A 15,501-nucleotide genomic window follows, 5' to 3' on the forward strand; every position below is an offset into this window, starting at 1 on the left:
GGTCTTTTATGGTTCCATATAAATTTTAAGATTATTTGTTCTAGTTCTGTAAAAAATGCCATGGGTAATTGAATAGGGATCCCAGTAAATCTGTAGATTGCTTTGGGTAGTATGGCCACTTTAACAATGTTAGTTCTTTCAATCCAAGAGCATGGGATATCTTTCCATTTCTTTAAATCATCATTAATGTTTTATAGCTCTTGGCATATAGGTCTTTTACCTCCTTGGTCAGGTTTATTCTTAAGTGTTTGGGGTTTTTTTAACTTTTTATTTTACATTGGAGTATAGTTGATTAACAATGTTGTGATAGTTTCAGGTGTACAGCAAGTATTTTATTTTTTTTGATGTGATTTTAAAAGTTTTTATTTTTTTTTTACTTTCCCTTTCTGATATTTCAATGTTAGTGTAAAGAAATGCAACAGATTTCTGTATGTCAGTCTTGTATCCTGCATACCTTGCTGAATTTGTTTATCAGTCCTTCCTCAAGTATACGTGGATTTTTTTTTTTAGCAAGTTCTCTTTAAATTTTTAATTGCTTAATATATTAAAGTTTTTAAACTTGATAGAGCATGAACTGATTAAAATTGGGCATTGATTGTAACTTGTAACTGGGGTCATAATTTTTTCAAATTCTACCATTTTAAGTTCCTAGTAGGCTGATCTTACCCAGTTGTCCCACTCATTCCTTGGCATAATCTACTCATTGGCTACATTTGACAGGTATTGGAATGATCTTAGAAATAAGCTTGGAGTTGTCTTAGTTCATATTTTCTTAAGGTGTTTTTTAAAATGTTTAAAATGGTCTGTCTACCAGTAGCATTAAAACTCATGCAGATGTTATTTGTAAAAGCTGTAAAGGCTATTTATGTGTATAATTTTCCATCTGGAATGTAGAGTTGAAATTTATAGATAGTACATATTTAGGGCAAATATATTTGTAATAAAAATTTTCACTTTTCCAAGTTTCAGTTTTTACCCTGTGCATCAAAAAGGCCAATAAAATTTCAACATATCAAAACAATTGAGATTGCTTCTTAAGGATATTTAATTGTATTATGCAAGACTTTTAAAAAATATGACAGTTATACATAGTTACAGGTTCAGTTCCCTCCATCTCTCTTTTTTTTTTTAAACCCCAATAGGTCTGTGTGCCTCTGATTCAAAGCACAATAAGCATTGATTCTAATGCTTCACCTCAAGGCAGTTCATCTCGTGTAGCTACTTCTCCAGCTTTAAATCCTGCAACCCCTGTACACAAAGGTAAGAGATAGACCTACTTGGGGTTTTTTTCCTTTATTTTTACAAAATGGCTTTGAATTAAGTCTTTGTACCGTGTAATTCACATAATTTTGGCTGCCTTATCACAAAATCGTTTTGTTTTCTGTATGTGTTACTGTGTACTGCTGTCATTGCATTATTGTAGTTGGATAAGATCAACTTTTTTCCATTACATTATGTGAAGTGCATTACAGACTCTTATGTTTGTTTCAGAATTAGAATCTTAGAGTTATAATTAAAAGTATCAGATCTTAACAGCTGTAAGGAATGTGGCTTAGTATGTATATCAGTGTAAGAAAATTATTTGCTGTTCCTATTTTACGTTAACTATTCTGAGTCAAATTTTTATATTTAAGTTTTAGGAATGCCTGCATATTAATGTTAAGGTATGGATTAATGTCTGAGAATTATCTTCATTTAAATGGTGTGTGACACTAGTCTTACTCTTAACCTAGTAAGATTAGTATTTAATTAGGAACTCTGTTGTGGGCTTTAAACAAAAACTCTTCAACTTTTATTGAAAAACAAATTATTTACTTTTAAAAGTATATTGCATTGAAATGAAGTAAACAAAATATATTTATTTGGGTAACTAATTTAATCGTACATAACTTAACAATTTTGTTTGTTTGTTTAAAGGTGCTTCTCCATATGGAGCTCCCCGGATGAACTTGAGTTCAAATTTTAGTGGAATGGCCACAATCCCCTCTATACAAGTTTTGGGGCTTGAAATGTTGCTTCATTTTTTGTTGGGTCCAGAAGTCTTGAGTTTTGCTAAGCAAAACAAACTTACGCTGAGCTTAGGTATTTAATTGTTTTAAAAATCATTTCAATTACTAACACAGTTCAGAACACTGTACTTTGGGGTGAGGAAAGAGATTTTATGAATCTTTTTTATAAATTTATTTATTTATTTATTTTTGGCTGCGTTGGGTCTTCATTGCTGCGCACGGGTTTTCTCTAGTTACGGCGAGCGGGGGCTACTCTTCCTTGTGGTGCGCGGGCTGCTCATTGCAGTGGCTTCCATTGTTGCGGAGCACGGGCTCTAGGCGCGCGGGCTTCAGTAGTTGTGGCTGAGCGTGGGCTTATTTACTCTGTGGCATGTGGGATCTTCCGGGACCAGGGCTCGAACCCGTGTCCCCTGCATTGGCAGGCAGATTCTTAACCACTGCGCCACCAGGGAAGTCCCTAAATCTTTTTCATAGAAAACATATCAGACCACCTAACATTTTACATCGAGAAATTTATTTCATAAAGCTTTGGTTTTGCATAATTGTCTTTTTTTCTCTTTTAGAGCGACTTGAACATCCGTTAATCACCAGCTCTTCTTTTTTTTCCAAACATGCAAATACATTTATCACTGCTGTTCATGATAGCTTCTTTGCAATTAGAAAAGATGCTTCTGGTAAATATTTAAGAAAAGATTTTTATTATTTAAACCTGTGTTTAAAAAAAAAAAAATATGTATATAGTGCCACCTGTTTCCAGATTGTGCTGCAGGAGCTTTACATATAATTCATTGAATCCTCACAGCAACCTTCTGTGTTAGCCTATTTTGCAGATAAAGGATTGTGTTGTACTGAGAAGTAAATAACTTGTGCAGAGTTACATAGTAAGTGATGGAGCTATGATTCAGACCTAGGCTCTGTGATTTTAGTATCTACACCTAAACTCCTGTGTTCTAAAGCCTATCAAGTAATGATGACAGGTTTTAAAAATTAAATAGTTTGCTATTGTACTGGTTGGAAAATTTTTTTCTAGTGGCTTTCAGGTATCCTTCTCAGTCTTTAATCCTTGTCTCAAAAGTGAAAGGTGTTCAACACAGAAAATACATTCGATGAAAAAAAAGAATTACCCTGAGTATGTTAACAGTCCTTTTGAAAAACATTTCTTTCTTTAAACAAAAATGAGGTGAATAGTATATTGTAAACTGATTACAAGGTTGACTATTACAAGGAGAATTATATTTTAAATTTTTAAGTATTGCTCAATTTATTTCTGTAGTATAAGCTTGAAAGGGAGAGCTTTTGTAGTCACATCTATTTCATTCTAAAGTACCTTTTATTTTGTTTGGCAGATGCAGTTGTCAATGCTATTTGGAAGGAGCTAGTTAGCTTGGTGAAGTCAGTTATTGAATCTGGTAAGCACTATAATGATCAAAAGATTTTTATAGCACTCAGTGAATTGTTTGGCTTACATATATATAATTAATTTTAAAATCTTTTGAAGTATCTTATCTTCCAGGCTTTACCTTTAAACAAAGCACTTTAGTAAATAAAAACAAAAAAATTACTTTTTAATAGCTCTCTGAGTATATATTTTTACCCCTGAAGAGACTGTATTTTCACCCCTAAAAATACATGTTAGAACTGTACCCCTCCTTTTCCTTTTTGATAGGTAACAAAAAAGAGAGACCAGGTTCTGAAGTTTTGACTCTTCTATTAAAATCTTTGGAAAGCATAGTGAAGTCAGAAGTATTTCCTGTATTGAAAACACTGGTAAGTATAAGACCTATATGTGCTGGAATTTTAAAACCATATTCTGAAATTGAATTTTATATTGAAGGTACTACCACAGATCAGGATTTGGGAAGATATTTTATATCAAGTACTTATCAGCAATTTGCCCCTGTAATAAATGCTGTTCCATTGACTAAATAGAGTCATTTGAAACCTTCTTAATAAAATAAATGATGACAGTGGCAACTACAAAAATCTTCCAGTGTGATAGGAAAAAGAATAGGCCGCACAGAGAAAATGGGATAAGGGGCATGAAACTTGAACTGAAGAAACTCAGATGAACACTAATTTTGTGACAAGATTGCTGAGCTCCACTGATTGTTAGTATGTACATTTAAAAAAAAATCTGGTAATAATCTTGGCGAGCTTTTGCATTTAAAATATGCCCTATATAATAGAGAGGGAAAAAGTGAATTTGGTATACTTTTTGTAATAGTGAGTTTCCCAAAATAAACTGCAGATGGAACAAACCACACCTGTAGGTAGATTCTGAGTGATTCCTTTATGTGCCATGACAACCACATCTACTGTGGCAATAGAGGATAGTGGTTAATAGCAAGGGCTGTGGTACAGACTAGGTTGAACCTCAGCCCAGCTATTAACTGCATGAATTTAGACACTCTGTCTACTCTCTTGTCTCTCTATAAAGAAGAGATGTAGTAGTAGTTCATAATTAAATGAGTTGATAAATGCAGAGCATTATGGGGCTGGAACAAAATAAATGTGTCAACGAATGCTAATTATTATCATTAGTGTCTGTTCAAATGAGAATATGTGAAAGCTTATTTTCACTAACAGTTATTTTTGTCATGTTATTCACTTACGTTATATAATTCCGGTTAATACCAGTATAATAATATTTTTGGATGGCAGTTTGGTAATCTCTGTCACATTTGAGAGGCATGTCTTAGATACAGCTTCTAGTTAGCAGTTCTTTGAAATACTTCTGGCACTAGTGGGTACATAATTGATTGCAGAATTTCTTTTTGTAGTATAAAAAATGAAAACAGCCTCAAGGACCATTAATTTTTAAAAAGTTTGAACAAACTGCACATTTGTTTATCAGTTAAGAATGTGTCTACATAGACTGATGTGAAAACTCTGTAACACAGTCAGGTGAAGAAAATTAGTTCCCAGAGTATCTTACGGTACAATATCATTAATGGTATAAAACAATAGGTACAAGACAGCCAGCCTAGGAAGTTATGTTTCTCTCTGTACTTACATATATGGAAATTTAGGTCTAAAAAGTAAACTCCAAACTGAACATGGATTATTCCTAGAGATAAGAAAGGACTTCATCATTTTATTATTTATATTTCTGTATTTGAACACTTTAAGCGAATGAGAATGTATTTACATTAATGAACAAACATTACTTATAATAAATTGTTAAAAATATAGTTAATACTATAAGATTTTTACTAAGTAAGGTGCTACTTTTATGGCTAATGTACAGTAAAACCTTTTGTCTTTCTTAGGTTCTCATGGAAATTACAATTAAAGGACTTCCTCAGAAAGTATTAGGTTCTCCAGCATATCAGGTTGCTAATATGGATATTCTTAATGCAAGTATCTTAAATGTAATGATACTAAATTAGCTAATAAACAAAAAGATCCATGGTATTTTTTTTTCTTAAGGTAGTGAAACTTAGATTGCAGAGTTCCAAGAGAATTGAATTTGAATACGCTGATTATGTTAAAGGAAAAAATGATAGACAAAGTACAGGCGTACCTCAGAGATACTGCAGGTTCAGTTCCAGACCACTGCCAAGAAAGTGAATATCACAGTAAAGAAAGTAACATGAAATTTTTCGTTTCCCAATGCATGTGGAAGTTAATGTTTACACTATACTGTAGTTTGTTAAGTGTGAGTAAATAGCATTATTCCTAAAAAAAAAAAAAAAAAAAAAAAAACCTTAATTTAAAAGTACTTTATTGCTAAACAGATGCTACCTATCATCTGAGCCTTCAGTGAGTCATCTTTTTACTGCTGGAGTGTCTTGTCTCCATATTGATGGCTGCTGACTGATCAGGGTGGTGGTTGCTGAAGGCTGGGGTGGCTGTGGGAATTTCTTAAAATAAGACAACAATGACGTTTGCTGTGATTGATTCTTCTTTCACAAATGGTTTCTCTGTAGCATGTAATGCTGTTGGATAGCGTTTTACCCACAGTATAACTTCTTTCAGAATTGGAGTTAGTCCTCTCAAACCCTACTGCTGCTTTGTCAACTAAGTTTATGTAATATTCTAAATCCTGTTGTTGCTTCAACAGTCTTCAACATCTCCACCAGGAGTAGATTCCATCTTAAGAAACCACTTTCTTTGCTTATCCATAAGAAGCAACTCCACATCTATTAAAGTTTTATCATAAGATTGCAGCAGTTCTTTCACATCTTCAGGCTCTAATCCTAATTCTAGTTCTTTGCTGTTTCTGCCACATCTGTAGTTATTTCCTCCACTGAAGTCTTAAACCCCTCTAAGTCATTCAGGAGGGTTGGAATCAACTTCTTCCAAACTCCTGTTTATGTTGATATTTTGACCTCTTCCCATGAATCATGAATGTTCTTCACGGCATCTAGAATGATGAGTCCTTTCCATAAGGTTTTCAGTTTACTTTGCCCAGGTCTATCAGAGGAATCACTCTTTATGGCAACTATAACCTTACGAAATGTATTTCTGAAAAAGGCTTGGAAGTAGAAATTGCTCCTTGATCTGCAGAATGGATGTTGTGTTAGCAGACATGAAAACAACATTAGTCTCATTGTACATCTTCGTCAAAGTGCTTGGGTGTCCAGGTGCATCATCAATGGGCAGTAATATTTTGAAAGGATTCTTTTTTTTTTTTCCCCTGAGCAGTAGGTCTCAACAGTGGGCTTAAAATACTCAGTAAACCATATTGTAAACAGATGAGCTGTCATCCAGGGTTTGTTCCATTTATATAGAGCACAGGCAGAGTGGATTTAGCATGATTCTGAAGGGCCCTAGTATTTTGGGGATGGTAGATGGCATTGGTTTCAACTTAGAATCACTAGCTGCATTAGCCCCTAATAAAAGGCAGCCTGTCATTTGAAGCTTTGAAGCAGACATTGACTTTTCCTCTCTAGCTGTGAAAGTCCTCTATGGCTTCTTCTTCCAATACGAGGCTGTTTTATCAACAGGTAGAGAATCTGTTGTTTAGGGTAACCACTATCATTATTAATTAAATAGCTAGGTCTTCTGTATAACTTGATGCAGCTTCTGTGTGAGCATTTGCTGCTTCACCTTGCACTTTGATGTTATGGAGAGGGCTATTTCCTTAAATCTTGTGAACCAACCTCTGCTGGCTTCACACTTTTCTTCTGCAGCTTCCTCACCTCTCAGCCTTCACAGAATTGAAGAGTTAGGGCCTTGCTGTGGATTAGGCTTTGGCTTAAGGGAATGTTGTAGCTGGTTTGATCTATCTAGACCACTAAAACGTTCTCCATATCAGCAATAAGGCTGTTCTGCTTTCTTACTATTCGTCTGTTCACTGAAGTAGCACTTTTCATTTCCTTCAATAACTTTCCCTTTGCGTTCACAACTTTGCTAACTTGCACAAGAGGCCTAGCTTTGGGCCTTTCTGACATGCCTTCCCTATTAAGCTTAATTATTTCTAGCTTTTGATTGAAAGTGAGAGACGTGCAACTCTTGCTTTTGCTTAAACATTTAGAGGCCATTGTAGTGTTATTAGTTAGTCTAAATTCAATATTCTGTCTCAGGGAATGGGGAGGCCAGAGGAGATGGAGAGAGACAGGATAATGGCTGGTTAGTGGAGCAGTCAGGACACATAATGTTAAGTTTGAAAAATCGTGAGAATTACCAAAATGTGACAGAGACATGAAGTGAACAAATGCTGTTAGAAAAATGGTGCCAACAGACTTGGTCGACATAGGGCTGCCACAGACCTTCAATATGTAAAAAATGCTATATGTGCAAAGCACAATAAAACAAGGTACACTCGTTATAATTAATGTGAAGAATTAAGTATGGCACTATTAATGGAACTATTTTCCTGGATTAAACAAAGGGTTCTAGAAGGAAAGTTTTTGCTTTTATATAATAATAGTTTTGGTTACTGTTATAAATTTTGGAAGCCTAGTAACATTGGGTTACTTATGGTGAAATATATTTAATATCTTCTGGATGTAGGTATTGTTGATCCAGCAAGTTTTAAGTCAACATTTTTTTTATATCTGGAATCTCTCACTGTTCTTCAATTGCTCACATAGATGTAACAGCTATGATTAAAATATAAAGAGCTTGCTTTTTGTGTGTAGTTTGTGGAAGTACATTTGCTATCATTTTTGTCATTTCCTAAGTAATTTCGAAAGTTAAATTTCTCAAGCTTAAAACGGTCATATTTCACATAATCGATTGTAGAAAACAAGTATAACAAGAAGAGTATACTGTTTGTAACAAGAAGATTGATTACCATCTCCCATCTTTCTTCAGGGAACTCCTGCTTTGTTCTTAATTCAGTTAATTTTCAATAATAATCTATTGGAATGTGGTGTAGAAGATGAAAGGTAATTTTAAACAAACTATTTTGTTTATCTTGGAAAGTTTGTCATGTGATGAATGATATTCTTTTGACTTACACACTCTTAAATTTTTTAAAAATCAAAATAAGAGTTGGGATTCATTTTTTGTTTTTTTGTCAGTTATTTTTATAACCTTGCTATAATGTAATTAATGTATTTTTGAAGAAAGTACAGTTAATGCATAGTTGAAAATTTTTTTCTCCAGGTTTTTTCTCAACCTGGAAACACTTGTAGGCTGTGTTCTTTCTGGTCCAACTTCACCACTAGCTTTCAGTGACTCTGTCTTAAATGTTATTAATCAAAATGCAAAGCAGTTGGAAAACAAGGAGCATCTTTGGAGAATGTGGAGTATTATAGTCACCCCATTAACTGAATTGATAAATCAGGTATGATATAAGTTAGCTGCATGTTTCCCCCAAATTTAATATCTTCCCTTTTTTTCTTCCTTGTTAGAGCAGAGGGGTATATGAACAGAAGTTTGTATTTGAATGGAAGATATTGCATATTTTTTTCTGCAGGATTGGTTAATTTTCTACTCTTTAGATTAGTTGATTTCATCGTGTTACTGCCTTATTCAAGAAAATATAACTTAGTAGGGACTAAACAGTCCATTTTCTCCAGTAATTAGAAAGCCAGAAGGCTTACGTGATATATACAGATTCCCCTGTTTATATCTTGGATTCTTTCATTTGTACTATGGGGAATAATATGGGTATCTTGACTAGACTGTATATTCTTAGGATCTCATGGTCGATGGGATCCTATGTTGGTGATTACCTCAAAACCATATTGTAGTTCCTAAATCATTAATTGTTGAGAGTTGACTAACCCTTACGTTTAATTACTTTAAAAAGCGCCAATATTGGCAGGGTATGGAGCTCAAGTTCTGCCACTATTAATAGTTCATCAGCTGCTTTATTAGTCTTTAAATGGAATTATTCTTTGGGAAATAGTCTGTTATAACTCTCAAATGGAGTGAAGACTCCAAAGAATTTATTGTGTGGTTATACAGTAGCCCTTATTTTGGCTGCTCGCGCCAACACTCCATTAAACATATTCTTCCTGAAGAAAAAAGTTTATGTTCCTAAATAGTTTCCCACTGTTTAAAGGATGCTAGAGGCCCTTTTTATAAGTCCTTGCTTGAATCTACCTTCTGTGTATAGTAAAAGATTTTGGAGTCACCTTTGGGATTCTTTTTTAGGACTTAAAACACAGTGTGTTGTTTCCCAGGGTTGCTTAAAAAATTACCATGAACTGATGGCTTAAATCAATAGGAATTTATTTTTTTATAGCTCTTGAGGCCAGAATTTCAAAATCAAGGTGTTGGCAGGTTTGGTTTCTTCTGGAGCTCTGAAGGAGAGTGTGTTCCATGCTTCTCTTAGCTTCTAGTAATTCTTGATGTTCCTTGGCTTGTGGATGCATCACTTCAGTCTCAGCCTCCATCTTCACATGGCATTCTTCAAAGTATCTTCTGTCTATTCAACTTCCCCTTTTGTTATAAGGATGCCAGTTATTGGATTAGGGCCCACCCTAAACCGGCATGACTTCATTATTGCATGATTACATCTGCAAAGACCCTATTTCCAAAGGTTACAGAGGTTACGAGTTCACCATCTGTTGAACATGTCAACATTGGAGACACAATTCTACTCACTACACATAGTAAGATGTTACTACTTCGGGCTAGAATTAGATGGTAATTTGTCTAACTTCTTCATTTTTCTTGTTTCAGACCAATGAAGTCAATCAAGGTGATGCCTTAGAACATAATTTTAGTGCCATCTATTGTGCACTGACTTTACCAATAAACCATATTTTTTCAGCACAAAAAATTCCAGCGGTAAGGCAAAGTTTTAGTTGATGAATTTGCATTTTTCTGAAAATATTATGTCACCCTTTATAATGAACCCCTACAGTAATTTTACCTAAAACAAGACTTTCTTATGACCTATAATCAGCTTAGGAGAAAGGAAAGTGGTGAAGGAAGAGAGAAGTTCCTCTGGACCTTTGATAATTGCTGGTATTGTGGCATTATTATATACAGTTCTTCAGTTAGAGCTCTGTGGAGGTGGGCAAACTCACTACCCTCTACTAGTGTCCTCTTTGACACCTTAAATGTTACCATGTTTTTAAAATGTTAAAGATGTATTGTGTTAGGTGTTTTGATGTGTAGATTTGTTTTCTAAATTTCTTTTTTATTGTTACTAGGCCACCATGAAGACCTTACTTAAAACTTGGTCAGAATTATATAGAGCATTTGCTCGCTGTGCAGCTTTGGTGGCAACTGCAGAGGAGAATTTGTGCTGTGAGGAACTTTCTTCCAAGATAATGTCCAGTTTGGAAGATGAAGGCCTTTCAGTGAGTTTATCCTGATACTGACCTTTTTTGCATGTAAAGGATTCTTTTCAAGTAAACAGAGATAACATTTGTGAACTGTCATTTACTAATGCTTTTAGTTTATAAGTAATGAAGTTAGTGTATAAAACGAGTAACAGCTTTGCGAGACAGTTTTGTGTCTTTGGACTCTAAGGTCCATGTATCAGGACCATTTAACGGTGATGTGCTTTTACTACTCTGTTGTGTGTCTGTGCCATTCTAGATGAACCATACAAGGACCTTACTGTCCTGGACCTTGCTTTATCATATCTGTTAGCTCTTTAAAGTCTACCCTCTAGAAGTTTGTAGATCTAAAAATGTAGGTTCCTATTCACTCCTTTCCCTTACTCTATAAAAAGAACAACTGCTGTCAGCAGTTTGGTATGTATCATTCTAGAATAGACCTCTTTCTACCCATAAGTTACATATCTATACTCACATATGTACATGAATACAGTGTTCTAGCCAGTTGAAATTTATTTATTACTCTGAAGAATGTTTTTTTCCATCTGAAAAGATAGATTTCTAGCTCTTAATAGTGGTTACCCCTGCGGAGAAGAGTAGAAGTATTTATAATATTCTCTTTTTAAAAATATTGACATAATTCTGATTATGGAATTTTGGTACTATAGTATTTGTCAGAGCGAATTTAAAAATGTAAATCAGATTAAAACACTTCTGTAGCTTTTTGTTGCATTTGGAATAAAAATCTGAACTGCTTAGAACTGCCCTTGAAGCTTGTGCTTCCTTCTTCAAAGAATCTTATTTAATTAGTCTTGTTAATTTCTATCTGAGCATCTTGTTATCAAAATCGTTTGTGTACTTCATTCTGTAACTTCCCCCACACTCCATGAGGTTAGGGACTTTTTGTCTTGTTGATGTATATCCCTGGCTTTTATCTGGCCACCTAGACAGTGAATTTGTTGAAGGCTTTTATAATTGTTAGGGAGAAGCTTGACCCCCAGTTTTCACCTTTAAATTATTGTCTTGGGTAGGCTTACATCTTTGTTCTCTTCTGCAAGAAATGTAGAATCAAGTTTTATAAAATACCCTGTTGGGATTTTGCTTGTCATTGGTTGGTTATATTGCATTTATAGATTAATTTGGAAAAGAATTTACATCTTTATAATGTTGAGTTTTTCTATTAAGGAATATTTATTTAACTCTAAACTTAACCAGGCTTGCTTGTTTTTTTGGAATTTTTTTTTTTAATAAATTTATTTATTTTTTATTTATTTGTTTTGGCTGAGTTGGGTCTTCGTTGCTGCGCGCTGGCTTTCTCTAGTTGAGGCGAGCGGGCGCTACTCTTCATTGCGGTGCTCGGGCTTCTCATTGCGGTGGCTTCTCTTGTTGCAGGACACGGGCTCTAGGCGCACGGGCTTCAGTAGTTGTGGCACGTGGGCTCAGTAGTTGTGGCTCTCAGGCTCTAGAACGCAGGCTCAGTAGTTGTGGTGCATGGGCTTAGTTGCTCCACGGCATGTGGGATCTTCCCAGACCAGGGCTTGAACCCGTGTCCTCTGCATTGGCAGGCGGATTCTTAACCACTGCGCCACCAGGGAAGTCCCGATTTTTTGGAAGTTTTAAAGCTGTTTTTCAGCTGTTAACGTATGGTCTCTTCGCTGCCCATATTTGGTTGCTGCTGGAGTATATGAGATCTGTTGGTAATGTGCATTTCCGTATGTTAAACCAAACTTGTGTCCTTGAGATACCCTTCTTGGTCACAGTGAAAATCTTTTAAAACATTGTAGATAAGTGTTTTAAAATTTTTTGCGTGTATCTTCATTAGTGAGATTGGAGTTCCTCATTGTCCAATTTTTGTATTTTGGGAATAACAGACATGTATGTGACTGATAACTCCTTGTCAAATATGTAACTAAGTAATTAGTTACAATTTTTAGGTTTCAGAAAATTTTTTATCACAGTTTTGAAGATACTGTTCATTTGTTCATTTCTGTAAAATTTTTCATTTTTACAAAATATGCATCTAAGATTATTCTTATTTTTGTTCCTGCTACTGTTACAAATGCATTGTTTGATACTAATTTTTTTTTAATAATTTTTAAAACATTTATTTTGGCTGCACCAGGTCTTAGTTGTGGCATGCGGGAATCTTTTAGTTGCAGCATGGTATGCGGGCTTCTCAGTTGTGGCATGAGAACTCTTAGTTGCAGCATGCACGTGGGATCTAGTTCCCCGACCAGGGATCAAAACCAGGCCCCCTGCATTGGGAGCCTGGAGTCTTACCCACTGGACTACAGGGAAGTCCCACTAATTTTTAATTTTTTTGTTATTAACCTCTTTTTTAGTTTGTAAAGTTCTGGGGTTTTCCTCTTGCCTTTAGAATTTAGACATTTCACCATGGTGTGTCTTGAGGCATCTTTTAAACTGTTTTAAGTACTTGGTAGACCCTTTCAATCTAAAGAGCTGTGCCTTCATCTCAGGAAGAGTGCTTAGATCTTCAGGTGTCATCTTCTGTGTCTATTACTTTTCTTTCTTTATATCTGTTTGTGTTTTGCTTTATTTTTGGTACTGCTTTCTGGGAGCTTGATACTTCTGTTTCCATTCTTTTTCTGTTTAAATGCTGAGGTGTTTTATAATAGTTTTATTTTTACATTTATGTTTTTAAGTGGATATGATTTCCTCTTTGAAGATAGTAGTTTTCTTCTGTTTCTTTTATTACCTCTTTCCTCATGGATTAGTTCTATTGGTATTTAGCACACCTTCTTCATATATTTGTCAATAAAGGTTAATATTGAACAATATTGGTAGCTGGAATGTGTTTTCTAACCCAGGAGAGAGATCCCCTGTTTTTCTGACTTTGGTAGCCAACTGTAGTTACAAGCAAGCTTCGCCTTGTAATTGTGAGCAAGAAGGAAGCACTGGAGCTTTAACATCTTTTCTATATGGGTGTGTAGGTCATCATCTGTACTGAACCTTCCATGTGGTTTTCTTAGGTTAACTGGTGGCTCTCCCTTCCTCCTCTCGGTCCTTAAAGTGACTGGGGGAGCTTGTCTTTAGTGGCAGACATGTGAATTAGTCCAATTCAGACAATTAGTCCAATTAGGCAGTGAATTGGACAAGTGAAAGGTAATGGAGAATAAAAGAAGAGCAACTGTGTTATAGAACTTTAATTTCAGTAGTCTTTTAATTACCCATTTGATTTTTCTAATGACCATCATATCTTTTTCTCAGAACCCTCCCTGTGTCTTCTGTTACTCAGTTTCTTCTAGGAAAGCTCACTATTTTTGAGGTGTTCTTTGACTCATGGTGCTGGGATTTCCTTTGTTCTATTTTCAGTCTCCCTTGCCCCCCTGTCTTTAAAAAAAGTTTCCAGAAAGATGTCTGATGCTTCTAAGGGTTTATTTTTATTTCATTTGGATTTGAAGAGGGAGGAGGAAAGGGTATCTGGGGAGCTTTAGCAACATTTCACATTTTGTTTTGTTTCTGCTGGGTTTAGTGAACACTTCTGTAATTTTGAAGAGAAATTTGGTAAAGAATCTAATTTTGAACCTAGCTCTTCCATTCTCAATTTATTGGTTTATATGCTGAGTTTTGTGGGCATCTTAAAGCTGAATTATTTTCCATAAATATTGAGAAACAACAAAAAGGTATAGTACTTGGCACACAGCAGTCAACTGGGAAATATTCATAACCATATACTTAATGTACCTTAAATGGTATAAGCTATGACATGTGTGTTACTATACGTTATATGTGGGAGTTAAAGTCTTATATATTTGTTCATGCTTACACTTTATATAAATCATGCCAGTAGTTAAAAGATTCTAATATAATACTTAATTATTCTTTCCTAGAATTTATTGTTCTTGGATAGGATCACTCATATTATTACTGTAATGGTTGATTGCATCGACTTTTCACCATATAATATTAAGTATCAGCCCAAAATTAAATGTAAGTATTTTATTTGCTTACCTAATATATCATAAACATGGCTCTCTGAACTGTTGTCAGGGCAAATCCTAATAGCTTTTCCCATCTCATTTTACCTACTTTTGATGCTGTGTAACCATGTTAGTTACTATGCTAGTAGCTCACATGCTTGCTCTCTTTCCTTCTCTGTGTGTGTGTCTCTCTCACCCTCCCCCCCCCAATCTAACTCCTTTTTATGATGCAGAAACATAAATATTGTCCTATTTAGAGATTGTCTAATAATACAGATGATTTTACTTACTCCATCTGGTACAAGGGATTATCTGGACAGAAAACTTTGACGTTTGTTAAAATGTTCTCATTTGGTAGCCTGATTTGAAATAATCATTGAGTTGACATTCAACTGCATAGAAAATCATGGCAGTGATTAATCAGTTATGGTTTTACAGGAAATTTAAAATGATGCTAAAAGTTTAACTCAATTTTTACTGTATAAAATTGGACAATTGAAATCATAACAAGTTGTCTTATTTTTATAACTATGTTCCTTGGTTAATTCTAAATTATATTGTAATAAATACTGAGCTATTTTATTCTACTAAGTGGTTCTTTGAACTTATGTATTTCTACCAGTGATTATATATTTTCATACTGTATAGGAAAGAACCTTCCAGTAATGAAAAAGGTGGATGTTTAAAGGTTACCTTTCCTGTTTAAAGATTGGGCACATACTCGGTTTTCTTTTCTTTTGGGTTTTTTTTTTTTTTTTTTTAAGGTTCATGTCCTTTTTTTTTTTTTAATTTATTTTATTTGTTTATTTTTGGCTGCGTTGGGTCTTCATTGCTGCGTGCGGGCTTTCTCTAGTTGCAGCG

The 15,501-nt window shown here is 34.7% G+C and overlaps 1 protein-coding gene across 6 annotated transcripts in view; it reads left to right on the plus strand.

The window, feature by feature from the left end:
- RIF1 (replication timing regulatory factor 1) overlaps positions 1–15,501 on the plus strand; it is a 54,553-nt gene that overhangs the window by 14,654 nt on the left and 24,398 nt on the right. For 4 of the 6 annotated variants that reach the window (XM_036857102.1, XM_036857098.1, XM_036857101.1 and 1 more), the window contains exons 11-21: positions 1,143–1,260; positions 1,918–2,082; positions 2,573–2,683; positions 3,356–3,418; positions 3,676–3,776; positions 5,279–5,365; positions 8,271–8,344; positions 8,565–8,745; positions 10,092–10,199; positions 10,568–10,717; positions 14,551–14,650. In XM_036857102.1, the coding sequence (XP_036712997.1) occupies positions 1,143–1,260; positions 1,918–2,082; positions 2,573–2,683; positions 3,356–3,418; positions 3,676–3,776; positions 5,279–5,365; positions 8,271–8,344; positions 8,565–8,745; positions 10,092–10,199; positions 10,568–10,717; positions 14,551–14,650 (1,258 nt within the window). The remainder of the gene's footprint in view (positions 1–1,142; positions 1,261–1,917; positions 2,083–2,572; positions 2,684–3,355; positions 3,419–3,675; positions 3,777–5,278; positions 5,366–8,270; positions 8,345–8,564; positions 8,746–10,091; positions 10,200–10,567; positions 10,718–14,550; positions 14,651–15,501) is intronic. The other 2 variants (XM_036857097.1, XM_036857099.1) reach the window with 1 other exon arrangement.

The sequence above is a fragment of the Balaenoptera musculus genome, chromosome 7 (genome assembly GCF_009873245.2).
Source record: "Balaenoptera musculus isolate JJ_BM4_2016_0621 chromosome 7, mBalMus1.pri.v3, whole genome shotgun sequence".
Classification (NCBI taxonomy): Eukaryota; Metazoa; Chordata; class Mammalia; order Artiodactyla; family Balaenopteridae; genus Balaenoptera; species Balaenoptera musculus.